Genomic DNA, 25468 nt, shown 5'->3' with positions numbered 1-25468 from the left:
TCACAAAGCTACTAAGTATCTGAGGCTGGATTTGAACTCAGGAAGTGGAGTCTTCCTGATTGCAGACCCGGCACTCTATCTATCCACTGTGCCACCTATTTGCCCATACAATATGACATGGTGTTTTCTTTATCAGTTTCTGACATGCAGGAGTACTTTATCATTCATTGTGAAATGAAGAGGACAATTTCACTTGTCAGTTTCTGGTAAATAAATGATCTTAAAAGAAGACTTTCTCAGTTACATAAAAACACAGCAATAACCAGGGGGCTCTTTGGTGAAGATTGTATCAAGCATAGGTCCTCTATCTCTGCCAACCAATTCAAGGAGAGAAAACTTTCCCTAGAACAAAGCCCTCTGAAATAATTTCCTTTAAACAAAAAGACTTCTACTTTGCCACTAAGTATAAATGGTCCTACAATGTTATGGAAATCAAGTTTCCTCAATTCTGTCATTTTTCTCTTACCGAGCTAGTATTTACATAGTTCTTTGAGGTTTGAAAAACAGTATATAAGTGATCTTACCTCTTACTTACTTTTTTTTTTTAGTGAGGCAATTGGGGTTAAGTGACTTACCTAGGGTCACACAGCTGGTGTCAGGTGTCTGAAGCCGTATTTAACTCAGGTCCTCCTGAATCCAGGGCCAGTGCTCTATCCACTGCGCCACCTAGCTGCCCCTCACTAACTTTAATAGGACTAATACACAGCTGGTGTGTCAGTGTGCACATTTTGTTCTTAGAGCAAGTATTATACGTTTAGTAAACAGAATCAACACAGTTGTTTATTTCTTGGAAAGTCATCAGGACTGTGCTTATCTAATTGAATACTATATCTATTTCAGCAAATAAGAAATACACTGTTTACAAGGGTGTGAGTTTTTTTAAAGCATGAAAAAAGTCACCATTTCCCTGGTATCCAGCCAAATGTATAATGAAATATTGCAGATTATTAATAACAGAGATTTAAAGCACAAAGAGACTTTAGACGCTATTGAGTCCACCTCTCTTATTTTATAGATGAGGAAATGGAGGCTGAATAGTTAAATGATTTGTCCAGGGTCATACAGGTAGGAAGAGATGTGCATAAATATGAAAATTAACATTCATCTGTCATAGTCCTAGCTCTCAGGGAATCTTATTGCCTTCTAATAAACAGTTCTGAGGTGAAGCACAAAATCATCCTGTATGATATTTCTTGTTATTCCATTTTCTTAAAGGCTTTGCATTTTATTCATGAGATTGCTTTCAAAGGCAGCAATTTGGATTTGGAGTTGGGGGACCTAAATCGAAACCCTGGGTCTGCTATTCACTGTGTGATCTCAGTCATGTGGTTTCTCTAAACAGGAGTTTCCTCATTTTTGCAACAAAGGCTTTGGGTGACAGTAAATGACCCCTCGGGTTCCTTTTAGCCCCCAATCCATAACCCTCAGTTACACAAATTCTTCAGGCCATCCTTGACATAGGCTATGGGGACTACTGATCTCCAAAACAATCAAAATATGCCAACTACTTCTATTTTGCAAATAAGTGTCTGTGTAGCCTTCGGTCCTTGGATATATTTATGCCGTGCCGCACAGTATTGATTTAGTGGCTGCTCTGCAATGTAGACTTTGGGATGTAATGGTCACTGAGTCAGAAATGCAGCTGCTTTAAGTACCTTCCCTATCCAAATGTCTAATACCATACTACACAGAGCAGATATTGAATTAATGCTTACCAAAAGGTCTTGCCCATCTGGAGCGACAGCAGACTTGAGCATTGCTCCTTGCTAGCGGCTGCCCTGACTTCTCTCTTAGTCCCAGCTGTGAGACTACTCTGCATAATGGATAAGGTGCTGGGCTTGGCATGAGGAAGACCTGCGTTCGGATTCTGCCTTAGACATCAGCTAGCTTTCTGATACTAGGAAATCAAGTTGACCCCTCCCAGACTCAGTTTCCTCCTCTTTAAAATGGACATAAGCCTATTTGGAGGATTTACTTCTGCAGGGTTATGGTTAGGATTAAGTGAATTGAATCAATCAACAATCAAGCACCTACTGTATACCAGGCACAATGCTAAGCACTGGGGATACTAAGAAAGATAAAAACATGGTTCCTGCCTTCAGGGAGCTCACATTCGAATTGCTAATATATGCAGTGCATATCATGAATCTTAAAGCACTATGTTGGGGGTAGCTAGGTGGCACAGTGGATAAAGCACTGGCCCTGGATTCAGGAGGACCTGAGTTCAAATCTGGCCTCAGACACTTGACACTTACTAGCTGTGTGACTCTGGGCAAGTTACCCATTGCCCAGCAAAAAAAAAAAAAAAGCAAAAAAAAGCACTATGTTAACTGCTGTTATTGTTAATATTTGGCAGACCTTTGTTTCTCTAGCTGGCATGCTGGATCAATAATTAGCTAATGTTTTATTTGAATAAAAGCTATACTTTTTTTTTGTTTTGTTTTGTTTTGTGAGGCAATTGGGGTTAAGTGACTTGCCCAGGGTCACACAGCTAGTAAGTGGTAAGTGTCTGAGGCTGAATTTGAACTCAGGTACTCCTGAATCCAGGGCCAGTGCTCTATCCACTGCACCATCTAGCTGCCCCAAAAGCTATACTTTAAACAGCAATATTCCTTCTTCCCTCTCTTCTCTCTTCCACTCTCTACTCAAAAAATAATTTCAGAGGATTGTTTCCATAGGGACACAGAAGGAATGGTATCCCAGACTCAGTTCCCTCTTTATCGGTTTTACACTTAAGGGTGAGCCTCTCCCACCTTGTTTTGGGAGGATAGCATCTGGGGTTAATTGAATCTGATCACTTAAGCCCCTTCCTGCAAATAGGGTCATCAGGCAGTAACACCTAAGCCAGGGGGCTGCCATACAAAGGAAAACATTGAAGACCACCAAGTCAGTTCATACCTTCCACTGAACAGCAGGTGCTTAATGATGAGTTTCAGTCCCTACCAGCCTTAGTTGAGTTACAGCCAGAGATCATGCAGTGAAGGTGACCAGGTGGTGAAAAGGCTCCCTATCCCCTTTCCAACCCCCTCAGCCATTTGATCTTCTTTCTCAATTAATTTATACAAGAAGAAGATGCACCCCAGATAACCTCTAAGCAGCTCCATCCTTTCTCCATCTGTTCTTCCTTTAATGATGCTCCTGAGTCTTGAAAAATAACCTGGGGACCCCAGGGCACATCCCCCAAGGTAGAGAACAACTGTCAACTTAAACGTCGGTAATGAAAAATGAAACTAAAAACACTGGCTCTACACTGATCTGGGGTGCCTGCCCAGAGAAGAACTCTCCAGCAGGTTGTAGTTCCTGCAGATGCACAAAGAATGGACGTGATTGAGATACTAAATTACTGTCCGGTACTGAAAACACTGAGGAGAAATAACTGGGTATTGCAGAGGGCAAAGCCTCTACCGTCATGCTGACTAGCACCCAAGGCGCATCAAAGCTAGTCACTGCACTCTAATGATTAGGTCCCTTAATCTGTTTTTTCTTTTTTTTATGATGTGATTAAAGGTGCAATAAGGTGTGTGAGTGACAAGAGGCCCAATCATTGTTCTGTGTCATTAGGCTCACAGAAATCCCCCCTACACACACACACACACACACACACACACACACACACACACACACACACACACACACACACCCCAAAGAAATTGTAGGCAGAATGCCAAGGACCCTAATGAAGAGCATCTCTTTGAATTACCTTTAGATGAGGAAGGGATAAACTCTGAGCCTGGGAATATTTGATTTTCTTCATGTTTCAGTTCTGAAGACTTATTGAGCTAGGCAACTGGGCCTTCCGGAACTGGTGTTTGTGGAAGCCTTAATTTCTTAGCTGTCATAAAGCTTTGAGGGATAATGGGGAAAGTGGAATTATTAATGGGGGCCAATGCTTTGGGAATTCCCAAGAGTCTAAGTTCTATGAAGACAGGAGGGAGGTGATTTATTCCATTGGGACCTATAAAGATCTGGGTTCAAATCTTGCTTCTGACTTTTACTACTGGGATATTGGAGAAGTAACTTAAGCTAACTGGGCCTCAATCTCTTCACGTATAAAATAAAAGTGTGTTAGGTGGTGTCTGAGGTCCCTTGCAGCTCTGGCTCTGTGATTGATGATCCTACAAGCCTAAGAGTAGCCTGAAAAGTAGCTTTCATTTTCCTGAAAGTGCATTTGCATGGCTTCCCAAATTGCTGACAAAGTGTAGGCCAGATGGGAGTCATTTATCAAAATTCATTGTGTGGTGTTTTGGCCCAAAATATTTCCACATAATTTCATGTTGTAAAAAAAGTAAGAAATAAATAAAATCTAATGAAATTTACTCATTTATTTAGGAATTAAGATTTTGCCAAATCAGATAGATTAATCTATCAGAGAAAAACTGATTTAGCATAGGTACCATTATGGTCTCTCGAGATAATTATACAACCTAGTACCATGAGTACGAAATGATATTTTCATCGTCTAGAGGAGGGGAAATAGGAAGAGGGAGCTAAAGGAAATGCTTTGTGCAAAACAGGTGTTGATTTCCATATTCTGCTGCTCACTTCTCCAATGGAAACCCCTCTATTACCTGGCTTAAAGGATGGTTTCTGTTTGTTCTCATTTCACTTCTTGAATGTGCGACTCATTAAGAGCCCTCCAGCTCAGACTGAATGGAAACTTGGCAGGGACAAGAGCTAACTATTATGACAGGCAGTGCCTGATGATAAAGCAGAATTGATGTGAACAGATCACTACTGGAGGCTGAATTAGAGCCAGTTTTCTGAGATCACTTAAGTCCAAGAGAACGTGGTCTCCTCAGAAATGACCTTGTTGTAAAACTCATGAGGACTATTTTACAATGGGGTCCTTTGGTGTATGACTGTAACCAACAAAAACACAAAACAAAAGGTACTGGAGGGAATGTATGTCTGGGCACACGAAACAATAAAAGGTGGGGCAAAGGAAAGCGACCACCCCCCCCCCAACTTAAATCTGGCTTCCAACATCTTTATGCACTTTGCCCCAAATAAGAGTCTCCTTGTCAAATTTGCCACAGTGCGGGAGCCTGTGATAGGATGCAAATACACAAAGGTCCCAGTACTTTGTCCTGGGTTTTTTTGTGATGGTAATCGCCCTCTGCTGGCAAAGAGAAAAATGGCAACTCTAAACCAGCCTGTTAGGGAAATCCTCTCTAAGCAATTCACACTTGAGATCTCTGGATTTTTAAAAGTGTAAATACTAAAATAGCAGTCATTGTCTAATTCACTAAAAGAAAAAAAAATCACCTTGTCTTTTACTTGTTCTAGCAATCTTAATACTCATATTTCTTTTCTTCCTTCCCCTCCTTTCCCAAAGGTATTTCAATGTAAGAACAACTTTTTTACTTAACTGAAGAAAAACTTTATGTAGTCAGGACAATTAAAGCCCCTAATCACCTACAAAATTCATGTTAAATTAACAATATCAGAGCCAGCCTCACTAGAATTTGAGGGGTGGCAGCTGTTAAATCTGATCCCCCCCTAACAAAAGCCAGTTTACAATATAGTTTTTTAACATTTAGTTTTTCATACTTTGCTTTCTTTCACTCTATCTTTCAATTTTTCCCTCGTTAAACTGAAAGCAAGCAGCTAATAGCTTGGAACATCCCCAGCCAAATTCAAGTCCCTTTCTCCTTGTTTTGGATAGGCTGGAGGCAGGGACATTTCAATGTGTGAAACATAAATCTGAACCACATGTCCCATCCAGAGAAGTTGCTGAAAGAATGAAGATGTCCCGTGCTCTCCTGAAAGAAATCCCTTAAAACTATTTGTAAACAGAGACAAAAACCTCCCAGGCATCAATCATTAGACGCGTCTCCTCCAACTTGTTCAAAGAGTGCATGACCAAGCTATGACCCTTCCTCCAGACATGGTACTTAACACGCACGGGGAGAAATGTCTGTGGTGAGCGGCTTTGGGACCAGACCTTGCTTTAATTACACGTCAACATACATTTAGCTAGTCAAAATGAACCATCTTGGTGCATGTGGAAAATTAATCACAAAAGAGAGTAAACAGGCAACATATGCATGAAATTCAGAGATGCTAAAACTCTGCCTTTCCCTGCCTGCAAACACTTTTCCAAATTCCACTTCCAGAAGGCATCCTATTCCCACCGTGCTAGCTGGCTGAGAACCTGTATCTTTTCAGCAGCAAAATCCCATTGGTTACCTGACAAACTTCATACAGTAATTTGTACTGCTCTTCTTGCTTCTGCAGACTGCACAAGCTGCATCCCATGTTTAGAGGATCGGCAAGGAAAGCCACTTCTCTATTCACCAGCTCCCACAGAGGCAGCCCCAGCTACTTAGCACTCATGGAGAAGATATCCTTTGGAACGCCCAGGTGAGTCAACGGGAGCAGCTCACGCTGGCATTGACTGCACTGAGGGCTGGGGAAGCTGCTACCTCTTTCTCCTCAATGCTTCTTTCCTTCCCTCCCTCCTCCTCCCTCCTTCCCTCGGAGTCCACAACACTCCCTCTACCGCTGTAGTAATGCTGCTGGCTTGTGGTCCAATGCACACCCTATATACTGCTGCTCATGCATATTAATCAGACCTCATTGACTATTCATAACAGACAATGATACAGAAGCTATAATTGCCGACTATGACAGTTGAAATTTCTCTAATTAACAAGCAAGTGCTCCAGGAGCAGGGCGCATGCAATAAAAGCCACTAACAATTTTGTAAACCATTTTCTGGCAATTACAAATAAACGACTACATTTTCACACAGTCCCTTAGGATGATTCCTAACACGTTTAAGCTAAATAGAAATACATTTTTAAAATATATTGTTAAAAAGTCTGATGATATAAAATGTATTTAATGCTGTAGATAACTATGTCACATAAACTGGTTATATGGAAATGAACTCTTCTTGGGAAGAATACAAATGGCAGTGTTTTTTTTTAAACAAAGCTGCACAAACACCATTTTACATGCAAATAAAATTATTATTTCCTTAATTGAGAAATGCATTTTCCTCCTGTAGTTAGAGGTACATAATAACCAAGGTCTCCAGTGCTGTTTAGTTTCCTTAGGAAAAAGAAAGAGTATTGAGAAAAGGGGTACAAGAAAGTGATTATTAAGTATGCTTCCATCTCAAAAGGATGAAAAGTTATTTATTATAGATCTGTCAAGCTAACTGGAAATAATTGAAGCTGTCGGCTGTGTGTGATTTTTTTTCCCCTTCAGATTTATGGATACTGTGAATTCTTCAGGGTTCATCTCATTAGGCTAATTGGCCCGATAAATTTGTATTAGATATCCTCTACTTGAACTGATGAGCATCCAGATACCTCTTTCCCTTTAAAAACTGACTATGCTCAGCTGTGACAGATCTCACCTTTCACTGTGTTGTGTTTGAGGAAGACAGGAAGTTCCAAGACAATGCAATTCAAACAAATAGGCAGTTGTGGCATGAGTCTGAGGGACCTTGCTCTATGAGGATGTGTCCACTCTATGTCCTCTGGACACAGTTCCCTATTGGGTAAGGTTGGTGGCCTTTACTCAAACTCCAGTTATTTAGAATTTACCTTGCTACTTGAAGGTCATGAGGGAATTTCTTAACTACAGTGATTTATATTTAAAATTCTATCAATTAATTCCATAGTCTTTCCTTTCATCTAGTAAAGGTTTAACTGTCTTTGAAGAAGTGAGGCCTCAGGGAGGTTGAATAACAATACCTCCCCCCATCCATGCTCAAAGTACAGTATAAATATTATTAAATGTATCTCTACAAAATTCTTTTGGGGGCTCTGAACTAGCAGAGGTGATTAGTCCTCTTGACTGATACAGAAAATGAGTCAAAAGGCCTTGGTTTAATAAACTCCATTATAATTCGGAATTCCTTGACTTTCTCTAGAACCTCCTGAAATACACAATCTGTTCTTCTTTTTTTGTAGGGCAACAAGGGTTAAGTGACTTGACCAGGGTCAACAGCTAGTAAGTGTCAAGTCTGTGAGGCCACATTTGAACTCGGGTCCTCTTGAATCCAGGGCCAGTGCTTTATCCACTGTACCACCTAGCTGCCCCAACACACAATCATTTTTAACTCTGCAAGGGTAGGGAGAGAAATGCAGACATTTGAAGGGACTGAGTAACAGGACAAGGTAAGAACCTGTTCTCTGCCCATGGTGCCAAAGCCCTCTGTGTGTGAGCAAAGGCACACCCTGCCACCATGTGTCTCTGTCTGAGTAAGCAGAATACTAGGGCAGTACACCCGTCTTTAAGTATTTTTATGTCTGAATTCCTTTGCTGATTTTACAGTGTGCAGGAGGTACCAGTCCCAAACAAATGTGTCAAGTTTTGTGATTTTTCAAAAGCCTGTTTCGTTTCATCATTCATCTTTCCCTTCTCTTCCCTTCCCTTCCCTTTCCTTCCCTTCCCTCTGCTCCCTCCCCTGCCAACCCCTCCAAAAAATGTCTGACTGTTAATTTTCACAGTAGTTTTTTTCCTTATCCTTATTGAGCATCTGCAGAATGTAAGCTCGTGGAGGGCAGGGACTCTTTTGGTTTTTTGTCTTTTTTAAAAATCCAGGGTTTAGCAAATAGTAGGAGCTGAAGGAAAATTTGGCTCCAGCCTACATTCTAGGCTTCTGATACATAATGCCCTTTCTACATTCTAGAGGTCAACCAAGCTTAGTCTTTTTCCTGCTGATACTCACACACAACATCCTCATCTTTCATCTCTGTGCCTTTGAACATGCCACGCTTGGAATGTACTCCCCTCTTCACCCCTGACCTTTAGAGTCCTTAGTTTGGATATGCCCTCTCCCTCTTGCCCCTTTCTTTTCCTCTCTCGCCCTCCCTCCTCTTCCCATATCTTCACCTCTCTCTCTTTCTTCCCCTTATTCTCTCTTCCACTCTCCATCTCTCTCCTCTTCCTTTCTCTTCCCATTTCTTCATCTCTCTCCATCTCTCTCCTCCTCTTTCTCTTCTCTCTCTCCCCTCTCTTCCTCTCTGTCTCCTCTCCCTGTCCCTTCCCCCCCACACTCTGTCTCTCACCTTGACTGACTAGGTCTCTATCTCACTTAGGCTGGACGCTAAGCAGTCACTCACAGGTCCAATTCTAATGCTATGTAAGCTTTAACCTGTTCCATTTTTCCAACCTGGGCTGGCTTGCTCCTCCTTGGGAAGTTCCCAGAGGATCATCCTCAATATTAGTGCAGACTTCCAAGTGGCTTTGGTCCTCTTACAGCTTAGAATCCACAAATTTAAATGATCCACCAGTTTCGGCCTCCTCCTGTAGGAAGGATTACAGGCATGTGCCAACATTCCTCACCTAGAGGGACCCTAGTTTCTTTCAAAGCTCAGCATAAATACAACTTCCTATATGAGATCTTTCCTGATCTCTCAAGATGCTATTGCCTCTTCATCCCTGAAGTTACCTTGTGTGTATTTTGTACACATTGTATATATGTTGTTTTCTAGGATAGAATATAAGCTCCTTGAGGCAAAGACTGATTAATTTCTGTGTTTGTTCCCTTAGTGGCTAGCACAGTGCCTGGACCTTAAAAAATGCTTGTTTCTTTTTTGGGGGGGGCAGGGCAATGAGGGTTAAGTGACTTGCCCAGGGTCACACAGCCAGTAAGTGTCAAGTGTCTGAATCCAGATTTGAACTCAGGTCCTCCTGAATCCAGGGCTGGTGCTTTATCCACTGTGCAACCTAGCTGTCCCAAAATGCTTGTTTTTTTTTTTAAACTTTGAACCAATTTGATTGATATAATTTGTTTTTATATTACCTTCATTTCCAAATATATCCCCCTGCCTCCTTTATCCAGAGGGCCATGCTTTGTAATAAAGTCGAATGCTTGGTGATTGATTAATAAATGCTTGTTGGATAGGACTTGTTCTTCAATATAGTGTACTCTCCTAATGAATTCAGAATATGATTAGGTTTACAAAACATCAATTCACACACAATAGTTTAAGGTGTAAAGTAAGGTATGCCATAGGAAAGAGTAAGGTATGCCTTATTCAGTGAAATATATTAGAGGGTTCAATCACCCCAGTCAAAGTGTCTCTGTTAAGGGCAAGAGGGGAGCGCTGAGTGGCAGGGAGTTACTTGTAATAGATAGAGCTATTTCTGAGATAACAGTCATCCCAGGAAAATGAAAAACTACCATCCTTGAAAAAAGCTTACATTGTATTTAACAAGGAGCTCAACATTTGTTTTCCTGGGGAAGTAATTGTATACCGTCATCACTGGAAAGTGTTTCCTAATGTATGGGGTGCTCTGGATGATCAAACAGACACCATCCCTGCTTGCTTTCATGGAACTTAGGGAAAAAAAGCAAAACAAAAACCGTAGAAAGTAGAGATGCTGAGAGACCCATGAGAAGCCATGTGTTTGCTGAATTGCACTGAGTGTAGGTGTAGAAAGGACAAAGAGGCAGTGGATAGGGTGCTGGACTTGGAAGACTTACATTAAAATCCTGCTTCCAGTATGGGCTGTGTGACTACAGGCAGGCCACAATCTTTCTGAACTTCAGGCAATGCTCGAAGATATGTTGGCAATCTGTATCCACTGAGGGAGTTCCCACATCAACAAAATCACAGATCCCTGATTTACGGATATACAGAGGTGGGGTGAGGTGACATTATCAGGAGGAACCTTCAGGATTTGGGCTTTCAAAGTTCTAACACTACTAGGGATGATTTTTTAAATGATAAAAATAAGAGCTGGCTTCTATAGATTCAAGTCTTCCTTCCTAAAGGCTATATTTATATCATCTCATTTGATTTTTTAGAGCAACCCTAAAAGATGGAGTTTTTATTAGTCTCCACTTTACAGATGAAAAATGGAATCTTGCAAAGCTTGTTCACAGTCACACAACTAATAAAAACGACTGATCGAATTTGAACCCAGGTTTCTCCTGATTTCTAGCATAGCCCTCTTTTTTACCAGGCCACACTGCCTGCCCCTAGTGTGGGCACACACCTGTCTGTAGGTAGGTTGCTTTACTCACTAAGTAGAGAATGCTCTGCTTTCAGTTAGTAGATTTTGTTGACTATGCATGTCCTGGAAATAGCATCCTTTATTAGTTTTTTTTGTTGTTTTGCATACTCTATCCCACGACTCATTACATTCCTCTATTCTGCTCTTCGTAGAGCCTCATAAGATATTAGAGATGGTGAAAGATGCTAGGTCCATTAATCCTTGCCAACACAGGGAAGAGGAGAAGAGTACAGGGGAAGTCAGAAGAAGAGATCTCCTTCAACCGACATTGCATGTCTCAGAAGACATGAGAGTACAGGACAAAACTCCCATGGAGGGGCTAGTTTGGCACCTTGTTCAGACTCATACCTTACACCTGTTCAGGAAGGAGAGGGGTCCATCAATCTGAATCCTTCCATGTTGAGACCCTTCTATCAGAGGGGGAGTGTTAACCTTCTTTGTATTATTATTGTCATCCTTGTTAATACTGATGATGATGATAATAACTGTTAACCCGGGGAAAGAAACCAGGAGTGCTTCTGGCATGAGTTAGAGGAACAAAGAGCCTTAAAACCTTCCATACCCAACTCAAAGAACCCAGACAACAATTTATTGAGGATAATGTTTCAATAACTTAGTCTTTTTAATAACCCACATCTCGGACAAGGTGACTTTTCCACAGTCAGTTAATAGTATTTATGTAATAGCCACTGGGTCCTGAAGACTACACAAGGGGCTATAAGTAAAGAAGGATGAGGGAGTAGATTGCAGCAGAAAACCACATTAACCCAGTAAATACAAAAAAAGCCTTCAACAGTGTCAGGGCACAAAAAAATGACCAGTGGCTTTAAAAAGGTAATAGTCACTTTGAGGCACTGAATGGCTCTCCAAGCTCAAGATGGATGCTCAGGAGCCCAAATCATCCTTTGCAAAACCAGAGGGCTGTTGCATTTGTTTGAACACTTTCTGCACAATAGGGCAGCCCAGAATCCCGCCCAGACCTGAATGAGCCCAGAGAAACTCTGCTTGATGAGCAGAATTATTCACTGGCAGTTTCCACCTGATGGAATTTGGAGAGAAGGGACAAATTAGAGAATGTAAAGGCATCAAGTTAAGTGGTGAGCTGATGGAGAGCTTGTGGCCCGGTGATCATCTCTGCCATTTTAACAGCACAAAGGCGTAGTTTTATCAATTTTCGAACCTTGCTCGGCTGACCATGAAAAATATATCTGATATAATATAGCGAACGCTGGCAGTGACCAATAATTAAATGTACTAGAATGTTAGGATCTTTCTATTACAACCCTGCCTATAAGCCAGTTGCTCCTATCCAATCCAAACAAGCATTTATGTGTATCCATATACTAGCTGCTGGGTTAGGCCGGAAATACAAAGATAAAATGGAAAATGGTTCCTACCCTCAAGGAGTTTATGGTCTTCTCTTGGGGGCAGGGGGTTCAATATTTAAACAGATATTTTTGATGAGGGATAGAACACTCAGATCCAGGCATTCAGAAAAGGCTTCCTTTATTCCTTTAGGAGGTGGCACTAAATTGACCCTCGAAGGAAGTGAGGGATTCTGGGGAGTGGAGGTCAGAATGGAGGAACTTCTGGGCATGGGGGACAGCATAGCTAATGGCAATGTGATTTTTCAAATGGACTTCATCTCACAGGCTCTGTCCTGAAGGGGATTATTTAAAATGATCCTTCTCTAGCACTGGGATTGGAGAGGTGTAGGTGAGTGTAGGAAGACACAATACAAAATCATTATGGCTGCCAGGAAAACTCCCTCGCACATGATGTCCACCATGCCTGGAATGGACTCCCATCACATTTCTTGGGATTCTTTTTGAATACCAAGTTTCCTTTATAAGTGCCTTCCAGCACCATCTCCTACATGAACCCTTTTTTAAATTCCCACAGAAGCTAGTGTCTTCACTGCCATGAAATTCCCTTATATTTATTTTATTTATAGTTATAGATTTCTATGTGGTCTCCCCTGATAGACTATAACTCCCCTGAAGGTAGGGATTATTTCATTTCTGACTTTGTAGCCACAGCATTTAGTATAGTATCCCAAGGGTAGTGTGTATTTGATAAACACTGGGTATTTGATTAATGGATTAACTTCTCAGCACTTAGAAGTGTCCACAATGAACCTCATTAAGAAGACTACATAATATCTTGCACACAAGAGATGCTAAATAAATATTTGCTGGATTAAACAATCAGTTTGTTGAACAAAAGATTAAATGGAAACATAATACATCAATGTCATGAAAATTTGAATTGTTCTTCTGTCAGTTTGGTCTTTTGTGCCCATGCTGCCTGGCTAGTTTGGGAAAATATCAAATCAACCTCACACCAATGTATGTCTGTCTGTTAAAAGTTACTAATGCAACACAGGTCAGGTCCCATTTAGACAATGCAGGAGCAATGAACAATGCTCTAGTCTTTCACCCCACAAACAGAAACTCCTGGGCTTCAGGCACAGAAACTTTTAGTCTTCAGTTCTATCAAAAACATCTAGGGATTAGTTCTAATGGTCAGGTCTGTGCACTTGGCATAACAGACAAAACTGAAGAATGACAAGAGAAGGAATTCGTTAATTAAAAAAGGAAAGGTAGAGCCAGAGAGTCCTTGGGAAGAGAGAGAACAACATCTGTAGGAGTTGTGCATCCTTTAAAGTCTCCAGTGACTCAACTGGTTGAGAGAGCTGAAAGTTAGAAGGAAGGTTGTAGGCCAGCTATCCCCGCCTCCTCCCTCTCATTTGTCCTGGGGAAGCTTGAGGACTAACTAGAGAGGGTAAGTGGTCTCCTTTGGGTCACATAAGTGGTAAGTGGAAGAGACAGAGGCATGCTCAATGTGAATGAAAAGAGGCCACACCAGTCATTTGTTGCAGCCCCCTGCCTTCAGAGCAGACAGTTCAAGTTTCAAAGCCTACTTTGCTCCTTACTGCTATTTCTTTGGAAGCTAATGTTTACATCATCTACAGAACAAATGGGTGGGATGAGACCAAGGGTTCTGAAACTGTGGTTCATGACTTATTTTAAAAAATATTTTGATAATTGCCTTTTATTGTAATTGGTTTCCTTCATAATCCTATGTATTTTGTTTTATGCATTTAAACATTACCTGTAGAAAGGGTCCACCAGATTCTGCCAAAGGGGCCATTACACAAACCCTTGGATTAGATGATTCCTAAGGGAGCTATCTTCCAACTCTAAACCTGCTTTGTGTAACATGCTGTGCTACACTTTTGATCAGGGAATAAAGTGTGGAAGTACGAGACACTGGGTATTTGCCCTCATTCCATTTGGTAAGACAAAACACAAGCAGACTGAAGTTGAACACTACCAGAGTTAAATAACTGTCCTAAGACACCGCCCAAGAAATATCACAAAGGCTGATAGCTAAGTAAGTATCATGAATATAGAGGAGGTGGAGCACGCACAGCAGACTACATGAATCTAGGAAGATTTCTTGGATGTGGCAGCTAAGTCACGAAGGATGAATAGGATTTGATAGGTAGAGAGGAGAAGGTTTTCCACATGGTATGCATAAAAGCAAGTTGGTTGAAATACATCAAGCCTGTTTTGGGGACCACTGATTGGACTCCTTTATCTAGAGTGCAAAATACACATCAAGATCATAGATTTAGAGCTGGTCTGGACAGTGATAGTCCAACCCTCTCATCTTTTTTTTTGTTTTTGTTTTTGTTTGGTTTTTATGCAGGGCAATGGGGGTTAAGTGAGTTGCCCAGGGTCACACAGCTAGTAAATGTCAAGTGTCTGAGGCTGGATTTGAACTCAGGTCCTCCTGAATCCAGGGCTGGTGCTTTATCCACTGTGCCACCTAGCTGCCCCAACCCTCTCATCTTACAGATGAGGAAACTGAGATGCTGAAATGTTAAGGGAGTTTGCCAAAGTCATACAGTTAGCCTCTGATGTTCGATTTGAACCCAGGTTTCCTGACTCAAAGTCCAGTGCTCAATCTACTGTCCCATGATGTTATGCATTGTAGAAGCCATGACTGGGAAGGCAGGTTGGGGGCAAGATAGGGGAGGATCAGGGGCAGCTAGGGGGCGCAGTGGATAAAGCACTGGCCCTGGATTCAGGAGGATCTCAGTTCAAATCCAGCCTCAGACACTTGACACTTACTAGCTGTGTGACCCTGGGCAAGTCACTTAACCTTCACTGCCCTGCAAAAAAGAAAAAAAGATAGGGGAGGATCTTTAGTGCCAGGCCCAGGATAATCTGTGACTTCATGTCACAGGTAACAGAGAGGCATCAAAAGACTAATCATGGGAGAAACTAGCTAAATGATTTTCCCTGTTCTTCTTTTCCCAGAGGTCTATTTCCTCTGTTCACATGGGGATAAAGTTCACCAACCCTGTCTCTCCCTATGAGCTCATTTCAGGAGGGGGTGTGAGAACCAGGTTCCCCACACATTTTCCACAGCATCCTCCCTCCCCCTGAAAGGCTACGGGCCATGCCCTGGGGGAGAGGGGTTACAGGGTTGGTTCTGTATCAAGGCAGGCAGAAGTAGATATCGGTGCTAAAGGAGACGAAGAAAGATCTCAATCCTGTTTGCATTGCTAGTCTAGACATGGACATGAACATATTCTGTGGATAGAAGACAGTCTGACTACATTGAAGCAGTGAGTGGAAAAATGAAGGCGAGACCAAATTATGGAGAGACTTAGCAGAGATGTTTACATTGGAAAGGCAGAGTCGTGTGGAATGATCAGATATGGAAGAATTATCTGAAGACTTATTAACTGCTTTTCTATCCTGTTAGCACATAAGCTCCTTGGGCAAAGATTTTTCCTTCTTCTTTGCTTTGTGTTTTTAACACCTAGTATGGCCCAGTCGATGGTGTGTCAGGCTTGGAGTCAGGAAGGCCTGAGTTCAAATCCTTCCTCAATTGGTGACCCTGGAAAAGTCACTAATCTCTCTTAGTCCCAGTGCCCATATCTGTGAAATAAGGATAATAAGAGTACCAACCTCACAGGGATGTTGGATCTTATAATATAATATATGCCAAGTGCTTTATAAACCACAAAGTGCTAGATAGACAGAAAAAGCATTTATTCAACACTTACTGTAGGTCAGGCACTGTATTGAGTGATGCTGCTGGGAACAAGACTATCTCTATTCTCAAGGAGCAGGGGCAGATAAAACAAGAAGCAGAGCTGGAAGGGGATTGGGGAGGGGAGGAAGGTACCCATCTACAGGCCAGGCAGTGTTTGAGAAGGTAGAACACACCAGAGAGTGAGCTCCAAGTGAGATGAGTACTGGAATCAAGGATGCTCAAGACATGGTGATCCTAGGCAAAGTCTCACAAACTGGGAAGCAGGCCTCAGTGCTAGCTATCACTATGGTTGTTGTTGTTATCACCTAACTTCCCTTGTCAGTGCTTTCAGTTTCCTTTTCTATAAAATGAGGGGTTAACATGCATTTTTTGGACAAGGGCAATGTGAGAGTTTGATTTGCATGACTATACATATTTGGTACACTTTTTCTTTCCTTTGAAATTGGGGGTGGGTGGGAAAAAGAGAAAATATTTGTTGGTTGAAAAAGAAAATGCAATGGGAAAACAAACAAAAGATAAAAAGAGGGGCTAGACTAAAAGCTAACTCCAACTCTAATAATCCTTGAATTTCAAGGATGTGGTAGAAAACAAGGAGCTGGTGAAAGTTTCTGAGTATGAGAAGCAGAATGACATATTGTGGGAGAAGCAGTGGTGTAGTAATCAGAAAATCTAGTTCAAAATTCTTTCTATAATGCTTACTACCGTTGTGAGTGACCTTAGGAAAGTCACTTAACTTGCTGCTCAGTTTCCTCATTTATAAAATGAGGGTGGTCCACTAGATGGCTTCATTAGATATCTGATCCTGTGAAGGAAGAATAGTTCAAGGAAAAATATTGTGCCAGCAGACCATAGGATGGATTAGAGGAGGGGACCCTGGAGTTAGGAGGAGTAATGAGGCAACTGTTGGAGCAACCCAAGTGTGAGGTAATAGGGACATGTACTAGTATGAATGGAAAGGAAGGAAATAAATGTAAACTGTCATCACCCCCCCCCAAAAAAAAGACAGTCTTGTTCTCAGCAGTCAAAATTTGCTATCAATGAAATATTTCTAATTCAAGGGAGACAACTTCATCAATATTTTTTAAACTCGCCACTCTTTAGGTTCAAACAACCTATACCCAACATCCAATTTGCCTCCTTTTGGCATTGTGCTGTATACCGTTGAGATGGTAACCACTCCTATGCATCTGAAACAATTTGGAGGCCAGGAGAATCATAGGCTAGTTATGGATGGCTTGGGACATAAGAGGATGCTAGTTCAGTATTTTAAAATTTCTCACAGGATAAGCAAGTGATTCAGGGAAGAAGAGGAAGAGTTTTGGAACACCCCCCCCCCAACCCATTGCAAAAGAGGCTTCATAATTCACTCATCCTTCTAAGGTTCATGTGCTATAAAGTCTGAAATTACTCAGCAAGCTCACACCCTGGATTTACTTTCTATATATAAAATAGCACTTTGTAGAGCACATAAGTAAATACCACCATGACCAAAGGTTGGTTCGAAGGAAAAAAATGTTTCTGCAAATGATGATGCTAATTTTTTCCCAACATTCTCTGGGAAAGTCTAATGTTTGACTGAGTGCACCAGAGACCTGTGAGAGGACTGATGGGCTACTTAATCTTTAAAACTGATAGACACATGTCCACAAGCTAATAAAGTCCACTCTAATATAAATGGGCAACTAAAACACTAGATCACAAGCTATACTGAGCCTGGGATTCAGGTATTATGGCTATAGCCTCAGGATATGGAAAATTGAAATGATTCTGAATGGTCCCCCCATAGGCTAGATCAGATATTAGTGGGATTGCTGAAGTAAGACAGTAATATCAAAAAGACACCAAGGTGTAAAAATCCATTTATTGCATCCAAACATTTCAGTAATTCAACATCTTTTTTTTCTTCTTTTAAAGTGAGGCAATTGGGGTTAAGTGACTTGCCCAGGGTCACACAGCTAGTAAGTGTTAGTGTCTGAAGCTGGATTTGAACTCAGGTACTCCTGACTCCAGGGCCGTGCTCTATCCACTGCGCTATCTAGCTGCCCCTCAACCCCAACATCTTGAAGGTGAACTGCCCAAAGGGGTTGGGAAGACTATTCTCTGGCATATAAGGATATAAGTGGATAAGTAGGAAAGGGGAAAATCACAATTTGCTGAATGATTTGAAAAAAAGGGAAAAGAGTTAAGAAATGCACATTCGGGGGCAGCTAGGTGGCACAGTAGATAGAGCACCGGCCCTGGAGTCAGGAGGACCTGAGTTCAAATTCAGCCTCAGACATTTGACAATTACTAGCTGTGTGGCCTTGGGCAAGTCACTTAACCCTCGCTGCCCAACCAAAAAAAAAAAAAAAAAGAAAGAAATGCACATTCAAAGTCATATACAACTTCCTTCCTTCCCTTTCTTGTCTCCCTTCCCCTCCTCTGTCCCTCCCTCCCTTCCTTCCTTCCCCATTTTCACTACAAAGTTGCTATCTCTTACCCTAAGGCTGGTAATACCAGTGGCATAGAGGAAAATGGTCTAGATTTGGAGATTTTTTTAAAAGTTACCCTCTGACATTTTACTAGTTGTGAGACTATCAAAAAGTCACTTAAAGTATGTGTTCCTCTGTTTTCTCTCCAGTAAGAACAGGGAAATAGCACCCCTAGGACCTGTGCTACAGGCTTACTTTAAGGTTCTGATGAGATGATGACAACATGCTTCGGGAAACTTAAAGTATCATATTAAAGTCACCTGTTGATATGTATTTTTGGAGGGTTACTTTCATGAGTCTCCTCTTTCCCCCTTTCCAGTCTCTAGGTCTAGATAAATGCCAGCGTCTAGTCCTTAAGGGCTCCTGCTTGGTAGGGTGCTAGATCAAGTAAAAACAGTGCTGGGTCCACTGGGAATCCATGCTAGCTAAACTCCATTACTCTTCACTAACCCTTCACATCTTGTTGACTTTTGACTATAATCCTCACACTTGCTCTTCTAGCTCTATCTCATTTTGCTGATGCCTATCACCTCCCTCCTGTCCCCTCCCACTCCTATTTTATCAAGAGAAGAGGCCATCTGATGGATGTGGCTGGCTTCCATCTCTCTTCCTCATACTTCATCCATCCCTTTATCCATCCTCCCTATTCTATAACCTGGCACCAAGGCAACAAGTTGACCCTCATCCTTTCCAGCACTAACTCCTCTAACTTGATGTCATCTCCAAGCCTGCAGCAACTTGATCTACTAGTTTTTCCACTTTCTTCCTCATCTCTCCAATATTGCAATCCACTTCTCTGGCTCCTTTCTTTCAGACCTTAAAAAACAACCATGTCTCACTTGTCTGTAGCTTGGTGATAGCCAGGGCAACTCGGGCAAGGACACAAAAATCCTAATAGGAAGGATCAAATAAAATGTGTATGGAAGTGCTTCATAAACTGTAAGGTGTCATAAAAATATGTATTACAATATTAGTATATTTATTTGTTATTTATTTTAAAATATTTATATATATTTATATTTATTTGCTATTTATTTTATGTATTACAATATTAGTTTTTATGTATTTATTAAATTAAAACAATCAAATTAAAGAATTAAACAAATAAATGAAATAAAATTTATTCATTCTCCACACTAGAAGACACAGTGCCTTGCACTCAGGAGGTGATCAAAAAATATGTACTAAATGAATAATTTTTAATATTCCCATCACTAAAATCAACAAGGGGCATGGAGTGAACTTGTAATTTCACAGGTCTCTGGAACTCCAATAGAAAGAAACTCCCTCTACAAATAAAGATTGGCACCTGTTCTGCAACTTACCATCTCAGAGAGATACCTAGAACACTGAGAGGTTAAGTGACCAGACTGCCACCATGCATCAGAGATGGGACTTGAACTGAGGTCTTCCTGATTCATTCAAATCAACACTGAGATTATTGGTTAGAAAAATATCTTACGGGGCAGCTAGATGGTGCAGTGGATAAAGCACTGGCCCTGGATTCAGGAGTACCTGAATTCAAATCCAGCCTCAGACACTTAACACTTACCAGCTGTGTGACCCTGGGCAAGTCACTTAACCCCAATTGCCTCACCAAAAAGAAGAAGAAGAAGAAGAAGAAGAAGAAGAAGAAGAAGAAGAAGAAGAAGAAGAAGAAGAAGAAGAAAAGAAAAATATCTTACAAAAAAGCAGTATTGTGCATTGCCCATGACTAAGAGTTTTGTGGCCTTTGCAATCAATCAATCTATTGATGGATCAAGCAGCATTTGTTAAGTATCAACAAGGATCTGTGCCCAGGTGGGTATGGTACAAAGACAAAAACAAAGTAGTCTCCACTCTCAAGAAGCTCATATTCTATCAGATACAGATAGATAGCAGGTATATAAATAGGTATGTCCAATATATTCTTGACTTTGTAATTAGTGATTGATGTGAGCTTGGGTCAGTGATGTCTTTTCTGCCGTAATTTTGTCTCTTGTAAGATGAGTTTATACTCTACTTACATTTCCATCTATCTCTGAAATAGTTATTTCCCCAAATAATATTGTGGCTATTTTAAATCAAAAGAGAATACTACATGCTTCTTATGATAATAAAGAACTAGAAACAAAGTATATACCCACAGTACCGTAGTACATGAATATAATGGAATATCGCTGTGTCAGAAGAATGATGAAATCAGAGAAAAATTAGAAGACTTTCTATGAAATGATGCAAAATAAAGAAAGAACTGGGGATAGCAATATGCACAATGACTGCAAGGAATGTCAATGGAAGGAAAAAGAAAAGTGGGCCAGTGGAAAGAAGACAGGAACTACAGTCAGATGAACTGAGTTCTAATCCAACCTCCAAAACTTATGTATGGGCATGTCCTTTAACTTCCCTGGCTGGGCCTCAGCTACTTCATGTGTAGAATGAAGGGAGGATTGAACTACATGACCTCTGAGGTCCTTTTTAACTCTACATCTATGACCCTATGAATGCTGTGTAATTATGACAAAACTTGGCCCCGGTGAAGAAAATATCTCTCTCCCCTTCTTTGCAGAGGTGGGGAACCATGGATATGGAATACTAGATTCACTGTCAGAACCAGCTGGTACATTGGTTAATCTTACTGAATGGATTGGGATTTTTCCTTTTCTTTGTTATAAAGGGTGGTTTCCTGGATGTTGACAAGGGGGAGGGATATATTTGGAAATTCATGTTATATAAGAATAAAACATATTATAATAATTTAAAATTAATGAAAGAAGAAAAGGAAAAATTTTAAAGGTGCTAAGGCCAAAATGTTACCAGCACCATACTATAATATTGTTTTTGTTTGTTCTTTGTTCTCAAAAAGGACCATGACATCAAGGTGATATCATGACTTTCACTGGATTGGATTTAAGTGAGGGAGAGCTGTGCAAAGTTACCAGCCTCACTCTCTCCTTCAGAGCCATTTGGGTCCAGGGCAAGATATACATCAGGATGACTGGAGATGGCCCCGATGTTTGAGGCAATTGGGGTTGTGACTTTCCCAGGGTCACACAGCTAGTAAGTGTCAAGTATTTGAGGCAGAATTATATTACAATATAATAATAATCTAGCTCTGAATGCCTAATAGGTAACCTAGATGATACAGTGGATAGGATGCCAGGCCTGGAATCAGGAAGACTCATCTTCCTGAATTCAAATCTGGCCTCAGACAATTACTAGTTCTGTTACCCTGGACAAATGACTAAACCCTGTTTGCCTCAGTTTCCTCATCTGTAAAATGACCTGGAGAAGGAAATGGCAAACCCCTCCAGTATCTTTGCCAAGAAAACCCCAAATAAAGTTACTGAGAGTCAGATACAACTGAAAAACATCTGAATAAAACACACCTAATATTTACTGGCTACTCAGCCCAGTGTTAAGCACAATGAGAGACACTCCCTAGGTGTAGCATAGAAGGGTAAGAACAAGAAAACATCTCTTCCTGTTATTTCACTGACACCAAAGAGAGATAACCAAGTTGTGTTCAGCAGCATCTTGGTACGGCAGCAACACACCATGGACCAATTAGAAGAAGGGCAGGGGAAACCGTGAGAATTATCTCGAGGCACTTACTGTCACTATGTGAAATAGACTCTAGATTTCTGAGAGGTATTTGTAGTGGATTCTTTGTCCCTAGAATTGGCCCCAGAGGCATGATTCCTGGTTTGACTTCAATACTTCAGGAGCAATGCCTTTTCCTATAATGTTGGATATCATCAAATCCCAGAATCAGAGAAACTTCTAATCGAAAGGGCCATTTGGTACCAAACCGTACTCGAAAGGAATTGCTAGCATAACGGACCCGACCTGATGAACGTGCATCCAGGTGTCTGCCTGAAGAACCCCAATTACCTCCTAACAAAGCTCTTTCCACTTTTGGACAGTTCTGACGGCCTTTTCTGGATATCAAGTCAAATCTGCCTCTTTTGCACATTCCCTAGTACTTACCTTTAGGGCCTGAAGAATTTGGGAGCTAAAGGAGAGAATGGAATGCCTGGAGCATGCTCTAGCCTAAACAACTATCCACAATGATATTCATAGGCCCAGAAGAGGGGGATAATTTTGTTTTTTGACATCCCTCCTCTGTGAAGGTTGGAATTCATTTCTGCCACCCGATATTCCTAATCCATTCAAGTCAGTTGGTAAAAAGTATCCGAGTGATCTCAACCACATAGATATCTATGCCAGACATTCATGAAACCTAGCAGTCCACTCAATGCACAGAATCCACCAGGCGGAGGACCATGGAAAAGCTGATAATAGATTCACGCATGATTTACAAAAGCCAAGAAAGGGCACCTTCATATTTAGAAGCAATTACCATGACTATGAATAACCCAGTTTTCAGTGCTATTAAAAATCTTTTCTTCCTAGCTGAAATGTGGTGTTTAGTGTGGTAGGTACCATCAAGCTGATTTTCATGGGTTTTTGAACCCTGCCTCTTATACGGTTCTTTTTGAATTTCATTTTAAGTCAGGTTTTAGCAGAACAGGGGGAAAGAACCACGGATAATTAAAGCTTAAAATATTCTCATTTCATGGTGCAGCTAACAAGTGAAACTACAAGTAATGATGTAATCTAACTTGTCAAAAAGGAAAATGAAAAGGGGAGACAGAAGGCAGGACAGAGCCTTGGGACCTGAGGTGCCATGTCATCTTCTAATTAACTAACTGATCCTTTAAACTGTCAAACTCAGCAAGCAACTCCATGGCCTAGTGCCTGATTAATATTCATAGTTTGGCATTGGAAGCTATGATTTTGGTCCCAGTGGTTATAGTTAAACATTTGTCTTTAAGAAAAAAAAAATCCCCAAACTTGCCTGCCTAACCAAAGTCTCAACAGCTTTCCATTCATAAAGAAACGAGGGCAGGCCACCCTGAATTCTATAATCCACTGCTAGAGAAAATTCTCTGTGGATGCATATTGATTTCTGAATTATGATGAGGACTTGTATATCGAAAAAATAATTATTTTGCCTCTTTCTACAAGCTGCCGCATTATTAATCACACTCAGGGCCTTGTTGTTAAATACAACAACGGGAGCATGTAAAATTACACGACATTCAGTAACATAATCAAGCTTTTCATTTCAAACAAAAATAATTGAATGTGTAATTTAATCAAAGGAGGCCAGAATGGGTAATTTCATCATAGCAGGCCATCTAGATCTGTTTCTGCAAAAAAAAAAAAAAAAAAGAAAAGAAAGAAAAAAAAAAAAAAGGTTGGTCTAGAAAAGAACACTCACCTTAAGAATAAATGAGGACTGGGGCAGCTAGGTGGCGCAGTGGATAGAGCACCAGCCCTGGAGTGAGGAGGACCTGAGTTCAAATCCGACCTCAGACACTTAACACTTACTAGCTGTGTGACCCTGGGCAAGTCACTTAACCCCAACTGCCTCACTAAAAAAAAGAAAAAGAAAAGAAAAAAAAGAAGAAATGAGGACTACCTTATATGGGATTCTTCTCACTAAACCAGTTGGTCTGGTGTGTCTGAAAGTTCCTGATTCCTGACTGCATTTTTTGTCTGTGTGTGGGAAAGAGAATTGGTCTAAAAAGAAACCAAAGCCACCATCCCAGATAAATGGTTCTGAGGAGCCCAGTTCCTCTATAACAACATATGGAATAAGCCCAAATGTTGCTTCTGTATATACCATTCAAGGAATCTGAGGTTCATAGAATAGTGGGATGGAAACAACCTGGGCTCAGTGAACTTGTCTCTTTCTTTCCTTTTTTTTTTTTTTTGTTTGTTGTTTGTTTGTTTGTTTGGCAGGGCAATGGGGGTTAAGTGACTTGCCCAGGGTCACACAGCTAGTAAGTTTCAAGTGTCTGAGGCCGGATTTGAACTCAGGTACTCCTGAATCCAGGGCCAGCGCTTTAACCACTGTGCCATCTAGCTGCCCCCTCTTTCTTTCCTTTTTAAAAAAATTTTGATAACTTAATTTTGATATCATTGGTTTCCCTGGCAATACTATGTATTTTATTGTATACATTTAAAAACTGTATTCTCAGAAGGGATCCATAGGCTTTCCCAGACTATCAAACGAGTTCAGAAAGCAAAGTCCTTAAGGATTCTTGCTTCCATTTTATTAAGAAAGGTCTCCAAAGAAGGAGTTCCCATGAAAGCCTTCCTTCATTCCCTGTTCCCAGGTTCAGTAACATTCAGCCATGGTTGAGAAAATTTTCCCACTGTCTAATTTGGGTTCTTCATGCTTTACTATCTATTGCAGAATTCTTTATTCTGTCTTTGATGGAGACAGAAAGTCTCTCATATAATACCTTCTCTATATCAATATATCTTTACTAGATGGTACTCACCAAATACAATTAGGGACTTACTAGGTGATGGAGACTTACACATTGATATGGGCGCATTAATACAACTGGAACCAAGCTTTGTGAGTTCTCATCCCTACCCCTCACCCCCCACCCCCCTTCCAGCAACCTCCCCACTGTGTGTATGGGGAGAGGTCACACACACAATATGAAACGCAGATCCTTGAACTCTATGGGCGATGCTTCAGTGGGAGGAGAAGACTTAGTTCCATGTTGTTGTTTTTTTTTAGTTCAGATTCTGGCTTGGATTTAACCACTCAAACCTCTGGCATGTTTTCTGCTAACTGTGAGAATGAATTTGATGAAAGTCATCAGACAGCCTGGAGATTGGGTCACTCCCCACCTGGCCCAGATCAAAACTGATGAACGAAAGATGAAAGGCTTACTGTGGAGAATCACTCGAAGGGCCTTTATCTTTGCGCTACATCTTTATACTTTCAATTTAGCAAACCAGAACTCGGTCTGAACTAGCGCACCGAACTCTTTAGGAAAATCAGGACACATTTCTCCCCTGACGTGTAATTATTTCTATGCTAATTCTCCAAATTTGTATTACATCTCCTGGAATGAAGCAACAGTAACCACCCAAAC

At 41.0% G+C, this 25468-nt stretch overlaps 1 protein-coding gene across 3 annotated transcripts in view; it reads right to left on the bottom strand.

The window, feature by feature from the left end:
• The window catches only part of PDZRN3 (PDZ domain containing ring finger 3), a 291073-nt gene that overhangs the window by 67723 nt on the left and 197882 nt on the right, over positions 1–25468 (bottom strand). Inside the window, exon 1 of one of the 3 annotated variants that reach the window (XM_043978272.1) lies at positions 6190–6294. The exons of the other annotated variants lie outside the window; for them this stretch is intronic. Within the exon in view, the coding sequence (XP_043834207.1) occupies positions 6190–6258 (69 nt within the window). The 5' untranslated portion in view covers positions 6259–6294. Of the gene's footprint in view, positions 1–6189; positions 6295–25468 lie in introns of those variants that run through there. 3 annotated transcript variants of the gene reach the window in all.

This window comes from Dromiciops gliroides, chromosome 1 (genome assembly GCF_019393635.1).
Source record: "Dromiciops gliroides isolate mDroGli1 chromosome 1, mDroGli1.pri, whole genome shotgun sequence".
Classification (NCBI taxonomy): Eukaryota; Metazoa; Chordata; class Mammalia; order Microbiotheria; family Microbiotheriidae; genus Dromiciops; species Dromiciops gliroides.
This window is presented reverse-complemented; position numbering and strand designations above follow the sequence as displayed.